This window comes from Camellia sinensis, chromosome 8, assembly GCF_055761805.1.
Source record: "Camellia sinensis isolate YWXY chromosome 8, ASM5576180v1, whole genome shotgun sequence".
NCBI classification, from domain to species: Eukaryota; Viridiplantae; Streptophyta; class Magnoliopsida; order Ericales; family Theaceae; genus Camellia; species Camellia sinensis.
Window position 1 is genome coordinate 89,769,254 of NC_138968.1, and position 17,336 is coordinate 89,786,589.

Consider the following 17,336-nt stretch of genomic DNA (forward strand, 5'->3'; position numbering starts at 1 on the left):
TAGGTGTAGTGGAGGTGATAGTGGGTTAGGTGAAGTGGAGTGTGTGGTGAAGTGGAGGTAGGTGAAGTGGAGTGTGAAGTGGAGTGTGTAGTGGAGGTGATAGTGGGTTAGGTGAAGTGGAGTGTGTGGTGAAGTGGAGGTAGGTGAAGTGGAGTGTGTAGTGGAGTAGGTGAAGATAAAGATGGGAAATTCTAACAGCCCCCCGCAAACTCAAGGAGGAGAGAAACTAACCAACTTGAGTTTGGAGAGAGTAACAAAACAAGAAAATACATAAAAATAAAAAAGGATAGGAGACACTGTATGGTCGTGTCAGACCGTTGGTGAAGACACTGAATGGTGGTGTCATAACGTTGTAGAGGACACTGTATGGGGGTGTCATAACGTTGTAGAGGACACGGTATGGTGATGTCATAATGGTGTAGAGGACACTGGATGGCGGTGGCAGACCGCTGTAGAAGACAGTTTATGGGGTCATGTCGGACCGTTGTAGAAAAACAGTTTATGGGGTCATGTCGGACCGTTTGTAGAAGACAGTTTATGGGGTCATGTCGGACCGTTGTAGAAGACAGTTTACGGAGTCTTGCTGGACCCTTGTAGAAACTAACCGGAATCAATGTCGGGACAGTTTACAGAGTCTTGTCGGACCCTTGTAGAAACTAACCGGAATCTATGGCGGGACAGTTTACAGAGTCTTGTCGGACCCATAAAGGAGCTAACCGGAATCAAATGTCGGGACAGTTTACAGAGTCTTGTCGGACCCCTTAAAAAATCGCATCCTCAAAAGGTGCGCCCAAATTTTCAAAAAGCGTGCCATCAAAAGGCGTGCTCACTTTATCAAAAGATGTGCCATGAAAAGGCGTGCCAGTTTGTCGGGTCGGTGGCAAGAGGCGCGCGATGCGCGTGGCTGCCTCGGCTATAAGACGGAGGCTGAGGCTGAGGCAGAGGCAGAGAAAAACTGCGAAAAACCTCTGAAAAAAACTTCGTTGTGCTGAGAGAGAGAGTCTGAAAAACTCTTCGTTGTGCTGAGAGAGAGAGTCTGTAACACTCAGTTGCCCAGACAATGGCCTCTTCTTCCTCTTCTTCCCGTGGTCTGCTTACTCTCTTTCCCGAACTGAACGAGTCAACAAGAGAGAGAACTGGTGCGGAGACCAGTGAACCGCAACCAAACACCTCTATGTTTGCTCCGTTGAACTTTCCGATGCGGTCGGTGGAGCAAAAAATGGCGGTGCAGTCGGATGTGGAGGCCAATCAGTATACTTTGAAGGCATGTGTGGAAAGCATGACGGCGGTCACAAATTTGTCGAACCGGCTGCAGAGTAGGACAAATGAGGTGCAGCATGTGAACTCCCAGCTGGCTCTGCTCCAACGCATGTATAAGGATGCGCGAGCAGAGATAAGCGTGCTAAGGGCAGAAAACAAGGAGCTGAAGCGGAAGGCCACCGTGATGTTCCGATTTGGAGGGCCGCCATATGCGGCAGTGGAGGAGCAGGGAGTAGTGATCATGCCCAGTGGAGTGGGAAATACGGAGGCAACACCGGCAAGGGCCGCCCAGGACGGAGGCAAAAAGAAGAGACCGGCGGCAGAGTAGAGAAGGGAGAAAAAAAAAATTCCGCCTGTGGGTGGTGGTTGTGGATGTGGTTGGTTGTTTGTTTGTCTGTGTTGGTGTTTTTTTTTTTTTTTTTTTTTTTTTTTTTTTTTGTGTAAAATTGTGATTGGGATTGATCCCCGGCATGAATAAAAGAAGAGTGGTGTGCAGTTCTTCTGCTGCTTTGTTTTGTTTTGTTTTTGTTTTTGTTTTTTTGTTTTTTTTTGTTTTTTTTTTTTTATTTTTATTTTTATTTTATTTTTGTGGTTGTATAAGGAAAAAATAATAATAATAATAAGAATAATAATAATAATAATAAATAAAGAAATAAAAGAAAATAACGGTGTTGTGAAAACCTGTAATGGGTTTGGGATATATATATATATAGATTTTTTTTTTTTTTTTTTTTTTTTTTTTTGTTGTTGTTGTTTAATAATAATAATAAGAATAGATTAATAAAAAAAAACAGGTGTCTCGGGAGATTGGAAAGTGAAAAGGGGGAACATGATGAGAGGTGAAAGCTGGTGGATGAAAACATGTGAGAGGCATTGGGTTTAAAGAAAAGAAGAGTAGGTGGACAATAAGAAAATAAAAGAAAGGAAAAGTGGGGGGACAAAAGGTGGTGGACAGTTGGATGAAGAGAAAGGGAAAAACCCAGATCAGTTCATGGATGAAAATATGCTGCAGTGAACTCGATAGCATTGTTTTAGTTGGCTTCTTGGAAAATGCTGGAGCTTTATTACTTGGAAATGCACCAATTCTCCTCGAAGCTGAGCGGTCTGAGCTACTCATAGGAACAGATTGTGGAGAGTCAACATCATCCTGATGTTCAGGATGATGTATTTGGTTTTGAGAAGGCGAAAGCTGTAACTGAAGATGTCAGTCATGTTTTTCATGATGGGTCACCTGATGTCCAGCGCAATGAATTTAGTGGAGATGCGGCTGAAACAAGGGCTGCTCAACATGAGGAGCATGTTCAGGAAAACCAGACTTCCTTTGCCGAACTGAGCCTGAATTTATTATCCGAAAACTCTCTTACACAGACACTGTCAGAGGAAGAAATGAGGAGGTTAGAAAACCAGCAAGTGGCGGACTGGCGGACTTGTTGTGCCCAGGCGGCAGTGGCGCCGGCGTAGAAGGCAAGGAGGAAACGATGGTGGCTCGATGTCGCCATTGATGAACAAATATGTGTGAGGCAGAGAAGAGTTCAGCTATGACTTTCTGGCAGCGGAGTGAAGGTACGTGTAGAGGTCCGGCGGGCGGCCAAGACGAGGTTACCGCCCGCCAGTGAAACGAAATTATTAGATTTTAAACCTGCTCTGATACCATGTAAGAATTTATGTATTATTGATTGATGTATTACAAGATTGATTGAATTACAATTCCTATACAATCTAGATATAGAAGAAAATGTGGTAGTAGGTGTAGTGGAGGTGATAGTGGGTTAGGTGAAGTGGAGTGTGTGGTGAAGTGGAGGTAGGTGAAGTGGAGTGTGAAGTGGAGTGTGTAGTGGAGGTGATAGTGGGTTAGGTGAAGTGGAGTGTGTGGTGAAGTGGAGGTAGGTGAAGTGGAGTGTGTAGTGGAGTAGGTGAAGATAAAGATGGGAAATTCTAACAATATATATAATGAAATGATGTGAGGAAAGATACACTAACATTCCAAATATGGATGATAAAAGGATTGGATTGGAACTGGGGCCTATCGACCCGTCCCAACCTCACACTTGTAAAGAAAAAGCTCATCTCAGACAAATCTGATAGCCATGATGGGTACCATTTTTTTCCCTATCCTGAACTTAAAAACAGTTCTCCAAAACCCTCTCATCAAATAATTGTATTCAAAATTTTTTATCCACCAAGTTCTGCATCGATCCAATGAAAATTTCAAAAAATTAGATACTAGTTACTTAAAATATGGCAAGAAGCATTTGAACAAAATAAAAATGAATTAGGAGATAAAAAGAGAATATAACAAGAGGAGCAAGAGCAGGAAAGTCATTCACAATGGCCTTTGGCAAAAGAAAGCTAGTGTTGCTGCTGTGGAATTGAGAAATTATTTATAAAGGAAAAACCCTAACACATTGATTAAATGGTATTGCAAGCATGTCTTCCACATAGACCTACTACATATATTCTAGTTAAAAAGCACATGGCTTGCATGTGGACCAACCACCTACAGCTCATATCAGAAGACGGACAAAGCATGGCCTATGGGCTGGAGGTTGTGAGATCACTGGGCTACAATAAAAAAGAGATGGTAACTAGGCTAGGCAAGTTTATAAACTTTGTATATAGGGATTGGGGCCTTGGGAATTTACTTCTCTTGGGCTTCACTCTAAAAGCCCTTCTATAAAGGTGTTTAAGAGTTGAGGGTGGGCACACGTAGAAGTTGCATATAGGGTTCCAGAGGCTTAGGCAAAGGTGTGGTGTGGGACAGTTGAGGTAGGAGGACAAGGGAAGACATTGAGGGGAATGTGATAGGGAGGCAGGGAAACAATGCTCCTACAATGATGTTTGGATGCTTGCAAAGGGTGGACCTTTGACAATAGCTAAGGCAAAGGAAGTCAAGGATCGTCACAATTAGATTGTTGCTGCGGACAAGTTAGATGAATTGGTTTTATACATACCCTCAGGTAGTAATCGGGGTCTATTGGTCGGGAATGAAAAGAAAGTAAAGGAGCCCAACATCAAGAGGTGATATCCAATGACCAATAATACGGAGGAAGATGAGGAAAGATATTTAGAGCGGGTCACTGAGATAAGGACTTCTTTCGGAGGAAGACAATGAGATGATTCTAGTGGAGTGCTCTCTTCTAGGTTGAATTGCGGGGTGGGGGGCAAGGTTTTGTAATGTGTTTCAAATCAAGAAGAGGGAGACTAAGAAGCATGGACATGGACACAATACTGACATGCCCGACATTGAAATTTTCAAAAAAAATGTATGACACGACACATGAGGGACATGTGCAAAATATATAATTTATATATTTATTATATGTTATATGTAAAGATAAATAATTATTTTATGTTATATATATGAATATATAAGTCAAATATAATATAATATTTGAAGTCTAAAGGAGGAAAATAGATATATTTACATTATTTTTGTTTTATTGTTGGATTTGAAGTCATTTTATTCAAACTTGTAATGTGATCTTAGTGTTGGGAAGTGTCCGACGAGTGTCGTGTTGATATTCAATATAGTGTTGGGCACGACGCATTACCTTCTTAAATTGTTTGTGCTTCCTAGGAGGGAGATAGAGTGGATGAAGGATTTTAACCAAAAAAAAAGGTTTTTTGGGGATATAGAAAAGAGATGGAGATCCAGCATAGGAAGTAGGTGAAGAGGACTGAGTTTAGCTCAAGCTTGAGAACAAGAAGAAATATTAGAAATCTGGGAAACTTTGTAGTAATAAAATAGGAGGGAAGGAGGTTGTTTGGAAGTATGGCTGAGGGGAACCATTGTGCCTAATTTGTCTTTATGGCTTTCTTCCATGGGATGGCTATTGCACATAATAGAGGTAATCATATTTGTAGGATTCTTATTGATGGTGTGGAACAGTAAGAAAAGGTCGTTCTCTAGCAGCATTGTGGAGTCTATAAGAGGTTGGGCAATAAAGATATGGTATTGGAAATAGTCATGCTTCTTAGTTTGGTATAGTTTGGGTGATACTTAGGATGGTCAAAGGCCTTTGGGCTTGTTCGTATAGAGGATGCCCAAGGAGTGTTAATAAGAAGGCTTGGGATATGGTGTGGTTAGCACTTTTTATAATACATTTGCTTATCAAAAAAAGTGAATGGTTTGGCACATTTTTGCTGCATAAATTATTCTTCATTTTTGAATTCTTTACATTAGCCAACATCAAAACTGTAAAATGGTTGAAGCCTAACATACCAAAAATGTTAAACTTTTTTTGTGTATGAATTATCTAAAATGTAGACTGTTAATCGAACTGCCGTCCAGTAGGTTAGCTATGTGTTATATTATATAAAATGATCAACTGGTGCCCTTATCTTTAAAGCATACAAATAGGGACAGAGAGGTAATCCAATTTTCTTCCCATTCTGCATGTGCAATGAGCAAGCGGCCGTATTTCCTTTCCCATCATCATCTCATCGACCTCTTCCTTTCTCTTCCTTTTCCATTTCTTTTTACCTTACCATCTGTATGCTGTTAAAGGTGGCTTTTTATTTATTTTCTTGCTTTATCCTTGTGGCCAATTTAAAAGAGTGTATCAAGGCCTGTTATTATTGTTTGACCTTAAGGTTATTTTTGGAATTCAAGTGCTCCGGGCTTGAAGACTCCAGGTGAGTGTTCCCTTTATAGAATAGTATAGGAAAGTCCATCTAAGGAATACAAAAGCTTAAGAGAAGTCTTTTGCCTTTTTTATTTTTTATTTTTTATTTATATTTATAAATTTTGGTGCAAAAGAAATTTTTGTGAATCCTCACTCCTTGTAGACTTTATAGCTGAGCTCTCTGTTGAGCTTTTAAAACTTTTGTACATGGCTACGCCTTTGGAGGTTTTTTTGTTCTAGTAATACAGTTCAAAACAATCTTTATTTATCAAAAACATATGATATATATATATACATATTTTAATGGAAAGTAAGTGCCGTTGTTTCTTACCATTTTACTCAACATATTTGATGAACCATTAGAGATGCAAGAAAGAGAAAAATTAAAGAAAAGAGAAATTTGGAGAGTCATTTGATTTAAAGGTGGAAGTCATTAGAAGCTCTATTAGCTTTAAACTTCATCACGGGCATGAAGGTTTCTTCTTTGATTTTAAAAGTTACGGCTATGGGGATTATTTTTAGAAGTATGGTTTCCTAGTTCTAGAAGATGCATACTTTTGAGTCTGAGGTAATTTCCTTAGTCATCCCTTGATTGGCACTTGCTTGCTTGTTATCTACTTGGTTAGCATAAGTAGTCACCTAGTTATTCATGAGTAAGTTCTTTAGCTAGTTAGCTTTGTAACCTCATCAAGAGAATCTCTTTGGTAACCTTTTCAGAGAACTAAAACAAATTTATAGCCTATTGGTTGCGGTAAGAAAACTTGACTGAGAAGAGTGATTCTTCTTACTCTAGAGAGATGAAATTCCTCAGATCCTCTTTTTCTCTCTTGCTTTATAGATTTTACCACATTTTCTTGTATCTTTTTCCTGTCAATATACTATTTGGTTTCTAATTGAGAGGTCAGTAAGCGGTCACTTTCCTCAAGTTTGAAGGTTTGTGCTGCATCAATCTCAATGGATTCTAGCAAAAGAACTAAGCTAAGAACTTGGAGACTGAGACGTGATTCGAGCAGAGGTGGTGTTGTTTCTCCTCATAATTGCGATTGAAATGCAAGGACTTTTTAAGACAAATTTGGGAACTTGGATTCTATGTGGGATCCACTGTTTTTGATATCTAGAGATTGGATAGCTGTTTGCGACACGTAGTTTCTTGTCTTTGCTTAGTTTTGTTTGATTTTAATCTCAATCCTTTGTGTTTGATCTTTGAGGACTCCTTGTCCTTTTTTTGTTACATTTATTTTTCTTCAATAAAATTCCATATGCTGCTGATCAAAGAATTTTTTTTTTATTTTAATCCATCGAGACGCATGGTGTACCTCTTGGACCATTCGTCTGTGGGCTGCTTCAAAGTTTGTTGAATAGGAGCAGAGTTGAGGATGGAAAGGGAGAGGGGAGACTTTCTCGTTGAACGAAAAGAATGGAGAAGAAAATGAAGTACTCTAATGTATGAATTTAAACAGAACAAGGGGACTATTTTAGTCTTTTTCATGTAACAGTAAACCGTTAACCAACCTGAAGTGGTTAATAGTATGCCCTTTTAAATAATACTTGCAACTTTGACTCTCTCTCTCTCTCGTTTCTTTTTGGATGGGTTACCTGTGTCTGAAGCTTTTCAACCCAAATGAAGACAAGATACAATTTCAAATCTTTTGTATTAGTGTACAACTACCAAAAAATTGTACTAGCTTTGCTAGCTAACCATAATAATATTTTTTATGTTTTATGATCTAATACTTGCACTTCTAAATTTATTGAACTAATGATAACAACTTTTTCAATAAATACTGATACATACATTTTAAACATAATAATTTTCTTGTCATAGACATTTGACTAACCAAATGGCCTTTGATAGAGTCGAGTAGATAAAAATGATTCTTGTAGTCAACCCTATTTGATGGGACTTAAGGCTTGATTTGGTTGGTTAATTTTCTTGTCAAAGACAATTCCCAAATATTGAAGATGACATATGACTTTCAAAGAGAGGGAGGGGAAAAGTCACAGTGATTATGATTTAGACACACACACACACACACATGTTAAAGTTAAAACAATCATATTATAGTATTGTTATTTTAATTCAATTTTGATAACAATTATTACTTTCAAATACTTCTTGTCTCTATGTTATCTATGCGGCTATTTTGGCTCTAAATATGTTTTACAGCGATGACACTTTAACAAGTGACCCACCTACTTTCAAAGATTATCCAATCAAGTTCAATTGACAGAGTGGCTTGGCCTTTTAGTTGATGTCATTTTCGAAGTTGCAGAGTCTTTAAATAAGACAGCTTATGGAACCCTTCTAATTGTTTGAATTTCTTGTGTTGTGTTCATGTGTGTGTAGTTTACATTTCTTCTACTAGCGATTGTATAGTTGTTGAATGCGCCTATGAAATCTGTGCACAGGAGCACAATGATAATAGTGATGATGCTAGGAGAAGAGGCATGCATGATTATAGTACATATCCTTTCGAAATACAAACAGCTCCCATCAGGGATGGTGTCCTTCCAGGGGTCATACGCCAAGTAATCATTGAGTAAGTCCTTTCCACTCTTTGGAACCCAAAGGAATTTTATTTTTTATTTTTAAATGTTTAAATCTATTATTTTTATTTTTATTTTTATTTTTAATTTCTGTTTGGGGCTATATTGTAGCATTAGATAGCAACAAAGTTTGTTATTTTTTTATTCACATTTAAGTCAACAAACATGCATGTTTATCTTCCTTTCTTCTTTAGCATGGAAAGGTTCTATAACATTGACAAAAGCCCATAGATCTTGTAGAGATGTTCCTTGACGAGCTGCATCCACCATTCAACATTTAGAAGGGTGGAGCATCTAGAAGTCATCGCATGTGGCTTGGATCTTCTTCTAGAGTTTAAATTGGATGTGGAGATCTCTATTACTCCATTACTCATGTGTACTAGTCAAAAATAAAAAATAAAAATTCATTAGTCATGTGGTGACTTTGCAATTACTTGTATGGCTGTAGAAGTGAGGATATTTTCTTATACTCTTACCTTTTGGAATTTGGGAGCTTGAAACTGTCGCCTCTCCAAGTCCTGAGAATCGCATAGATTTTTACGTCCATTTTTTTAAAAAAAATTTTCAAAAGATTATAATTCAATTTGGGGTGCAAGGTGGGCTTCCTTCCTATGCCTTGTTTAGGTCATTTAGTCAGCTGGGATTTCAAAGTTAGTAATTTGAGACAAAGTGGCAGAGAGATTTGGGAGGAGACTCACAAGTTGGAGAAGCAGAATTTGTTGAAGGGAGGAAGATATTCTTTCACCACTCATCGGGCTATTTAATGCTCTGCAGTGAACCAAATATAGTACTCAAATCAACCCTCAGAATGCCTATGGTTTGATGCTCAATGCAGCCTCTTTGAAATAAAATTTACACTCAACCAACTGCAAAACAAAATTAGATTAAATGTGGAAAGCCTTTACCTTGCCAATTGCAACATTTGACTTTGACCTATTGTGGGATCTCTGGAGGGTATTTGTGCGCCCGACAATTCACCCCCATCTTGTTCACAAAATGTAGTGTGAATCGCGTGAGGGTCTATGTCCAACAAATACATGGAAAATCCACTTATACAATGTAATGCCAAAGAAAGATCGTATCACTAGACTTGTAGTCTCTATCTAATCTTTTTTGAGGAAATTAGAAAACCCTAACTCCTACCAATATAGGCCATTGTCCGTTGCAGCCAGAAAGCTTGGTCCGGGAGTTTAGGAGAGGGAAAGGTCATCAATTGAGCATTCTCTGCTCACCCGATCAAAGATCGGTTTCTGTTAATTCTTGATATGAGACTCTTTGCCAAAATATGTTAATGTTTAGATTATTAATTCTAGCTTTACTGTGTGAAGCAAACAAATATAGAGCAAATCACCTATTTTAAAAAGTTCTTATCCTCTTTCTGATGAAAAGTGTTTTGGCAAGAGTTTCTCAAAGAAAAAGGAAGAAAGCTCTCGAGGGAAGGATAGGAGTGTTTCCAACTTAGGCAAGATGCCCTCCAATATTAATAAGCAAACATAGATATATCTCAAGTAAGCAAATAGCTTTATGGTAGCATGTTAAACATAGTAAGGAAAGCAAAGACAAGCAAGATGCAAAGACGAGGACCTACACCAACCAAGTTAAATGCAAAAAAGGGTTAGAAAACGAGCATGATCCTAGATGCAAGATTCTACTGAATGTAAGAAAAACTCATAAAATGTATCCTGTAGGCCCGGTTGCCACTAATCATCAACATAACAAGATAGCAACAATATCTATAAAATGCGATTACCAGGGCCTAGATGCAAGAATTATACTAGAAGCATGATAAACGTGCAAAGTGTACCAAACAATAGTGGAATGAAAATAGATGATGACCTAGATCTACCCCCAAAAATATGAAAATGAATGTAAAAATAAAAAATGAAGGAGAGGTAGAGATAGATAATGATCCCTACTTCCAACTACATAGAAAGGGGAGTGAGTCTCGCCTAAAGGCAAGGCAAAGGCCTCAATCCATGAAATAATTCATGAGGAGTAGATTCAATCATTACCATAGAGCTAAGCTAAGAGCATGAAGTAAATACTAGAAAAGAAGGTAAACAACACAAAAAAAGGGAAGATAATGGCTACAATCTACCTCCTAATCATGGAAATGGGATAAACCTTGTTCAAAGACAAGACAAAGGCTCAAATCCATGGAAATAGGCTTGAGGGGGTAGACTCAACCATTCTCAAAGAGAACCCATGTTTGGCTAATGAGAAAGTGCAAAAAAATGAAAAAGAAAGCAAAAAGCTACAATAATTTAGAGATCTGACTAGGATCTCAACTACCCAAGCCCAATATTCAATCGCTACCCAATAGAACTATACGAGTATAATAAAACAAAGGTGTTTAGATAGAGAGAAAACAAAGGAAAATAAAAGAAATGGAAGTGTGATTATACCTCCTCCTAAGCCTCAAGCTAGATGATGAGAGCAAAGCAACTCCAAAATCCCCTCTCAAGCTTCAATTGAAGTTCAAAAACCTTCAAGCTTGGTCTTAGTTAAAAATGAAACACAAGAATTGAGAGAGTGAAGAGAGCCAAAGATTTATTGGGAGAGAAGGCACAAAACCAAATTAGGTTTTTTACCTCTCTAAACACATGTATTTATAATAATAAAGGAATATGTACAATGACACTATTACTCTCAAGCACATAACTTGACACTTCCTCTCAAGTTGGTGTATAGATATCTCTCAACTGATGTTTAGAAGATGTAACAAAAGACAAACAAATGATGCCACTATTCAATTTCTCCTTGATAAAATGTCGATCAATCTTGATGTGCTTAGTCCTATCATGTTGAATCGGATTATGATCAATGTTAATACTAGCCTTATTATTATAGTATAGTCACATGGGACCTCCTCTCAACAATCCTAGGCCAGTCAATAAAACTTTTAGCCACATCAACTCACAAATGCCATGTGCCATGGCTCGATACTCCGCTTCTGCATTTGATCTCGTAACAACTGATTGCTTCTCACTCCTCCAAGTCATCAAATTTCCTCCTACAAATGTACAATGACATGCGGTAAATCTCTTATCATCAATAGCACCAACGCAATCTGCATTAGTGAAGGCCTCTAACCTTAAATGACATTGATTGGAGAACAAGATGCCTTTTCCAGGTTTTGATTTGAGATACCTTAAGATTTGATGAACTGCATCCAAATGCCCCGCTCGAGGATCATGCATGTATTGGCTAACAACACCAACAACATATGCAATATCTGGCTTGGTATGAGAAAGGTATATCAGTCGTCCACAAGCCTTTGATACCTTCCCTTGTCCACGTGTTCTCTGTCACTACTATTGAGCCTGTGATTAGCCTCAATAGGAGAGTTAGCAGGCCTACATCCCAACATGTCTACCTCCTCAAGCAAGTCCAATATGTACTTTCTTTGAGAAATAAAGATGCCCTTATCTGATCTAGCAATCTCAATTCCAAGAAAGTACCATAAGGGTTCGAGATCTTTAATTTCAAACTCCCTAAAAAGTTAAGCTTTGACTTTGGACATTTCTTCTTCATCATTGCCTGTCACCTCAATGTCATCCACATAAACATTAAGTACTGCGATCTTATCCCCACACTGTTTGATGAACAAAGTATAATATGCATGGCTTTGCTTATACCCAAATATAAGCATCACCTTAAGGAATCTGTCGAACCAAGCTCTGGGAGATTGTTTCAACCCATACAAAGCTTTCTTTAACCTGCAAACCTGCCCCTCAGTGGCTGGAGAAGAAAAACCTTGAGGAATATCCATATACACTTCTTCTTCTAGATCCCATTGAAGAAATGCATTCTACACATCCAACTATTGAAACAGCCATCCCAGAGTTGCTGCACAGGAAAGAAGAACACGGATGGAATTCATCTTGGCCACTGGTGCAAAGGTCTCTTGGTAGTCAATGCCATAAATCTGAATGAACCCTTTGGCAACTAGCCTCGCCTTGGTAAAGAAACTAACTCATAAGTGCCATTCTTACTTAGTGCTCTCATTTCCTTTGCCATAACGTATTTCCACTTAGAATCATTAAGAGCTTCCTTTTAACCCTATGGAATAGAAATAGAAGATAAAGACGAAACAAAAGCACGGTACGATGGAGATAATGAGTCATATGACACAAAATGTGATATAGGATGTTGGGTACGAGATCTAACTCCTTTCCTAATAGCAATAGGAAGATTTGAGTCATTAACTTCATAAATATCACTAGCAGCGATAAGAGAATTAATAGCTAATGACTCTTTACCTGAAACTGGAGATGAAGATGATTGGCATGGCAGCACATCAGGCACGGGTTCTTTCTGTCGCTGAGAGTAAGTTTTGAGATCTGATCTATCCAACTGAGGAATTACCTCCCCCTCATTACATGGCTCACCCTCCCTCTCACAACCACTAGAAGGAGAAACCATAGAATTCGGAAAACCATTCTCTTCTTCTAGAATAGAAACCTTCCTATGAAGAGATGATCCCTGGAAGATGGCTCAGACTCACAGAACATAACGTCCATAGAAACATACAGCTTGCGAGTGTGAGGGTCATAGCACCTATAACCTATTTGAGTAGAGGAATAACCAAGAAAAATACACCTCAAGGCCTTGGGATCAAATTTGTTGTGAATGGAACAAGGGGAATGGACAAAGCAGACACAACTGAAGACCTTAGGTGGAAGGGAAACAGGGTGAACAAATGTCCGAAGAAGAAGGTCAAGAGGGTGTTGAAAGAGGACACTTGAAGGCATGCAGTTAATAAGATATGTAGCAGTAAGGACTGCATCACCCCAATATGGTTTAGGTACATGCATTGTGAACATTAGAGCATGAGCAACCTCAGTAAGATGACAGTTCTTCTGCTTGGCAACACTATTTTGTTCAGGGGTACCAACACAACTGGTTTGATAAAGAATGCCATGGGCTTCAATATAGGCTCGAAATGCACCATCAATATATTCAGTGCCATTGTCACTGCGGAGGACTTTAGTAGGGGTAGCAAATTGAGTAAGTACCATCTTATGAAATATTTAAAAACATGAAAAAATTTCATTTTTGGCCCGGAGCAAGTAAACCTAAGTCACACGAGAATAGTAATCAATAAAAGTGACAAACCACTGATAACTAGATACAGGTATAACATGAGATGGACCCTAAACATTAGAATGAATAACCATAAAAGGAAAAAGACTTCTTTTATTAATGGGAGGATAACAAGAACGTTTATGTTTAGCAAACTCACAAGCATCACAATAAAAATTATTCGTATGACAAACCTTTACTAAAGTAGGAAAAAGTTTTTCTAAAACAGAAATAGAGGGGTGTACTAAAGTAGTTTGTGGCAAGAGCTAGTATTTTCTCAACTTGGCATAGTACTCAGCAAGGGACCTATCCTTCTGATCAAACCCCTGTATTTTCTTCCGCAACTCATAAGCCTGGGCATCATTACCACGCTGAGAATACATCCGAGCAACAACAATCCAAATCTCATGAGCGGTATCCATCATAACAAAGGAGCGGCTAATACTAGAGTGGATAGAGTTGATAAGCCAAGGCATGACAAGGACATTCTCTTTTTGCCATTTATCTCGAGCTGGTTCATCCTCCTTGGGAGCCTTAGGGCTTGTTTGGTTTGTATCTTAAGATACAATTTTTGAGAAAAACTTTCAAAATTTTGTTTGGTTCAAATTTTTTGAATTTTTTTTCCAAAATCACTCTCTCCTACACGTCAATCAATCACTTTTTCTCTCTCCTTCTCAATCACTTTTTCTCTCACACATATCTACTCAACTACAACAAAATATCAAATCATCCCAAACTCCAAAACTCCTAAACTATTTTCAAAATATACAACCAAACAAACCAAAAAAATTTCTAAACTCTCTCTCCAAATTTTTTTTTGAAAAGTTATCTCAAAACACAAACCAAACACACCCTTAGTAACTCCCTTGTAACCAGACATGCCAGGAGCAGTAATAGCCAATTGAAAGGAACGCAACTAAACCAGATAATTGGTACCATCCAACTTGACTGAAGCAAGCTAAAGAGAGAAATTATCACTAAGAGAGACATTGTAACCAGATTCTTTCACTTCACTGACTATAGGTGTCTTACTATCATCTGCCATGGCCTAGAATAGTGCTAGCACACCCAATAAACAAGACAACCGCAGAAAACTATCAAAATAAAACTGAAACAACCCAATAGCATTAAAAAGGGCCAGAACGACCCAATGGCTGAGGAAAGGAGCAATACGCAGACTATAGAACAAGCAGATAGTTCTGGGAAGCTAGAAAATAATCAAAAAAATCCAAAACCAGCAACCGAGGCCAAGGATCAGCCTAGAGACTCTGGTCGGCTTCCATAGGTATGGACCTAAGTGATGAATCGACCACAAAACTAACAGAATGAAGAAATCAAAAAAATAGGACCAATTTTCCCAAAAAAATAAAGAGAAATGAAAAAATAGGCAATCAAAAATCAAAAATCAAAAATCAAAAATCAAAAAAATTTGAATCTTTTTCGAGGGAACCCTCTACCCTAGTCGTTCATGGTGGCAATTTTATTTATTTATTTATAATTAATTTATTATTATTATTTTACATTATCAGGAAGAACAAAGGAATAAAAAATAAAAGAATGGAGGAAGAATTTTTTTTTCTTTGCTGTGATACCAAGTTAAAAATGAAACACAATAATTGAGAGAGAGAGAGAGAGAGAGAGAGAGAGAGAGAGAGAGAGAGAGAGAGCAGAACTAGAGATTTATTGGGAGAGAATGCACAAAACCTAATTAGGTTTTTTACCTCTTTAAACACATGTATTTATAATATTAAGGGAATAAGTACAATGACACTATTACCCTCAAGCACATAACTTAACAATCTTCAATGGAGGAGAGAGAGTGTTTAAGGGAGAGAACTTTTTCTTTGTTCTCTACCCAAAATGTGCCTTATATATAGGCCGAGGATCAGCCTCTGGGTCATTCTATATGCATATATATATATATATATATATATATTCGATATACATGCATATAGGATATTCCAAGATGCTGCGAGGACCACTCTCAAGAAACTATCTGAGACCTGCGGCCGCAATATTTTCTGTGGTTGCTGGTACAACCTGCAACTGTTGTTTTCCTAATGGCGGCTGCACCTTTTTCTTCTCCGCATGTTCCTACTCTGTTCGCAGGTTCATAAAACCTAAGGAAATTCATGATTACTTGCAGGTTGAAGGCTTCTTGAGTGTTTTTTCTCCTTTTGCGCAATTTGACTTCTTCTTTGCTCACTTTTGAAAGAAACAAGGTTTTGGTTTTGAAAAGGTAAATCAGACTTAGTTGAATGCTCGAAATGACATCTTAATCCTTGAAAACTCTTTTCAGAAACATTTTTAAGGCTTGAAAATGTTTTTTGGCTAAAAAGGGTTTAAGGTTGGGGACTTCTTCCATTTGAAGACTTGCGCTTGAAAGTAATCAAGGTCCATCTTTATTTCATCATCGAGGGGTTCCTTTGGATTTGCCCAGTCTTAGGGGTGTCTACATCTATTTAAAACAAACGACAACAGGTAGTACATTTTTAACTAAATCTTGTTGTATTTAAATTCATTCACAAATTTTAGTAAATCAACTTGAAGACAAACAAAAGTTCATGGAAATTAGAGTTGCCAATTGTTACATGCTTTGGAATTAGAAATGTTTTCTGAGTATTAAGTTACAATTTGCCACTACTCATTTTTACCTCTATTGGGTGTGTAATCTATCAAATCTTTCCTAGAACATAAAGTTCATATTGCACTAAACCGGGCAAACTGACTAGTTTTCGTATGTTCAAAATCAAATTCATTTAGTATGTGCTAATGATTTTCATTTTGGCCAGCATATGCTTGAGCAATGGAATACCACTTCGAGAAGTTGCACCATCATGGTCAAAGCATGAAAGTTGGGAAGAGGCATTCATTACAAGTAATTCCCCCCCCCCCCCCCCCCCAATATATTTCAAAGATATGTGGTTACGTATAGCAAGGGAGCCTTGTCTTTCACATGTGGCGAGTTTGGGCCTTTTGTGATGCAGCGGAATACGCACAAAACTATATATCGTTCTAGTAGACGAAAACTCTTGAATCCACAAGAAAGAAACCCTTGAATCCGTAAGGAAAATAGAATAACTTGAAAATTATATTGATTGAGAATGCCTTTGCCTCTAGGCTTACATGACTATTTATACTAGATAATGTCTTGGTCACTTAGCATACATGGAGATTAAGTAGTTATTCACCCAAAAAAAAGGAGACCAATTAATATAATAAACTAATTAACTAGGATGGTACTAGTCTTGGACACCAAGTATACTTGGAGACCATATAATAATATAAGAAAGAAACTAGTCAGGAAATTCCTTGGTCATCAAGAAAATTATATTCTTTAATAAAAATTCTGGATAGCCAAGTAAAAATTGTCCAAAAATATCATTTACCCCTTGGTCAATAATTTGATTTCCTTGACTTGTGTTTGTCAAATTGCCTTAAGAAATCTGCAGCCACTTGTTCTACATCATTTTGGCATTCATGTTGTTAGAAGCACTAGTAGATCCCCCCCAAAAAATATGAATAGTAATAAAATTCTTCAGAAACTATTTGTGGGGCTTATGAACTAATGTTGTCTCATGGTCACCTCCTTCCACCCAAAAAAAAAAAAGAAAAAAATTGAAAGAAAAATTTCTAATATTGGTTCATCTTCTACTCAATTTTTTCATAGTTTCATGACCACCCCCATGAACTTATATAATAACAAAATGTACCTTGCCTGTAACTTGGCTTATTTTCATAATAAACTCACATCAAAGTTCCTGTATTTCTAAAATAAGCCCCATATTAAACCTTCTATACTTTTTAAATGCCTACCAA

General features: G+C 37.8%; 1 protein-coding gene across 3 annotated transcripts in view; it reads left to right on the plus strand.

Annotated features, from left to right (window-relative positions):
• The window catches only part of LOC114319475 (D-aminoacid aminotransferase-like PLP-dependent enzymes superfamily protein), a 31,655-nt gene that overhangs the window by 7,272 nt on the left and 7,047 nt on the right, over nucleotides 1–17,336 (plus strand). For all 3 annotated transcript variants that reach the window (XM_028266496.2, XM_028266497.2, XM_028266500.2), the window contains exons 4-5: nucleotides 8,295–8,425; nucleotides 16,310–16,395. In XM_028266496.2, coding sequence (XP_028122297.2) covers nucleotides 8,295–8,425; nucleotides 16,310–16,395 — 217 coding nt within the window. The remainder of the gene's footprint in view (nucleotides 1–8,294; nucleotides 8,426–16,309; nucleotides 16,396–17,336) is intronic.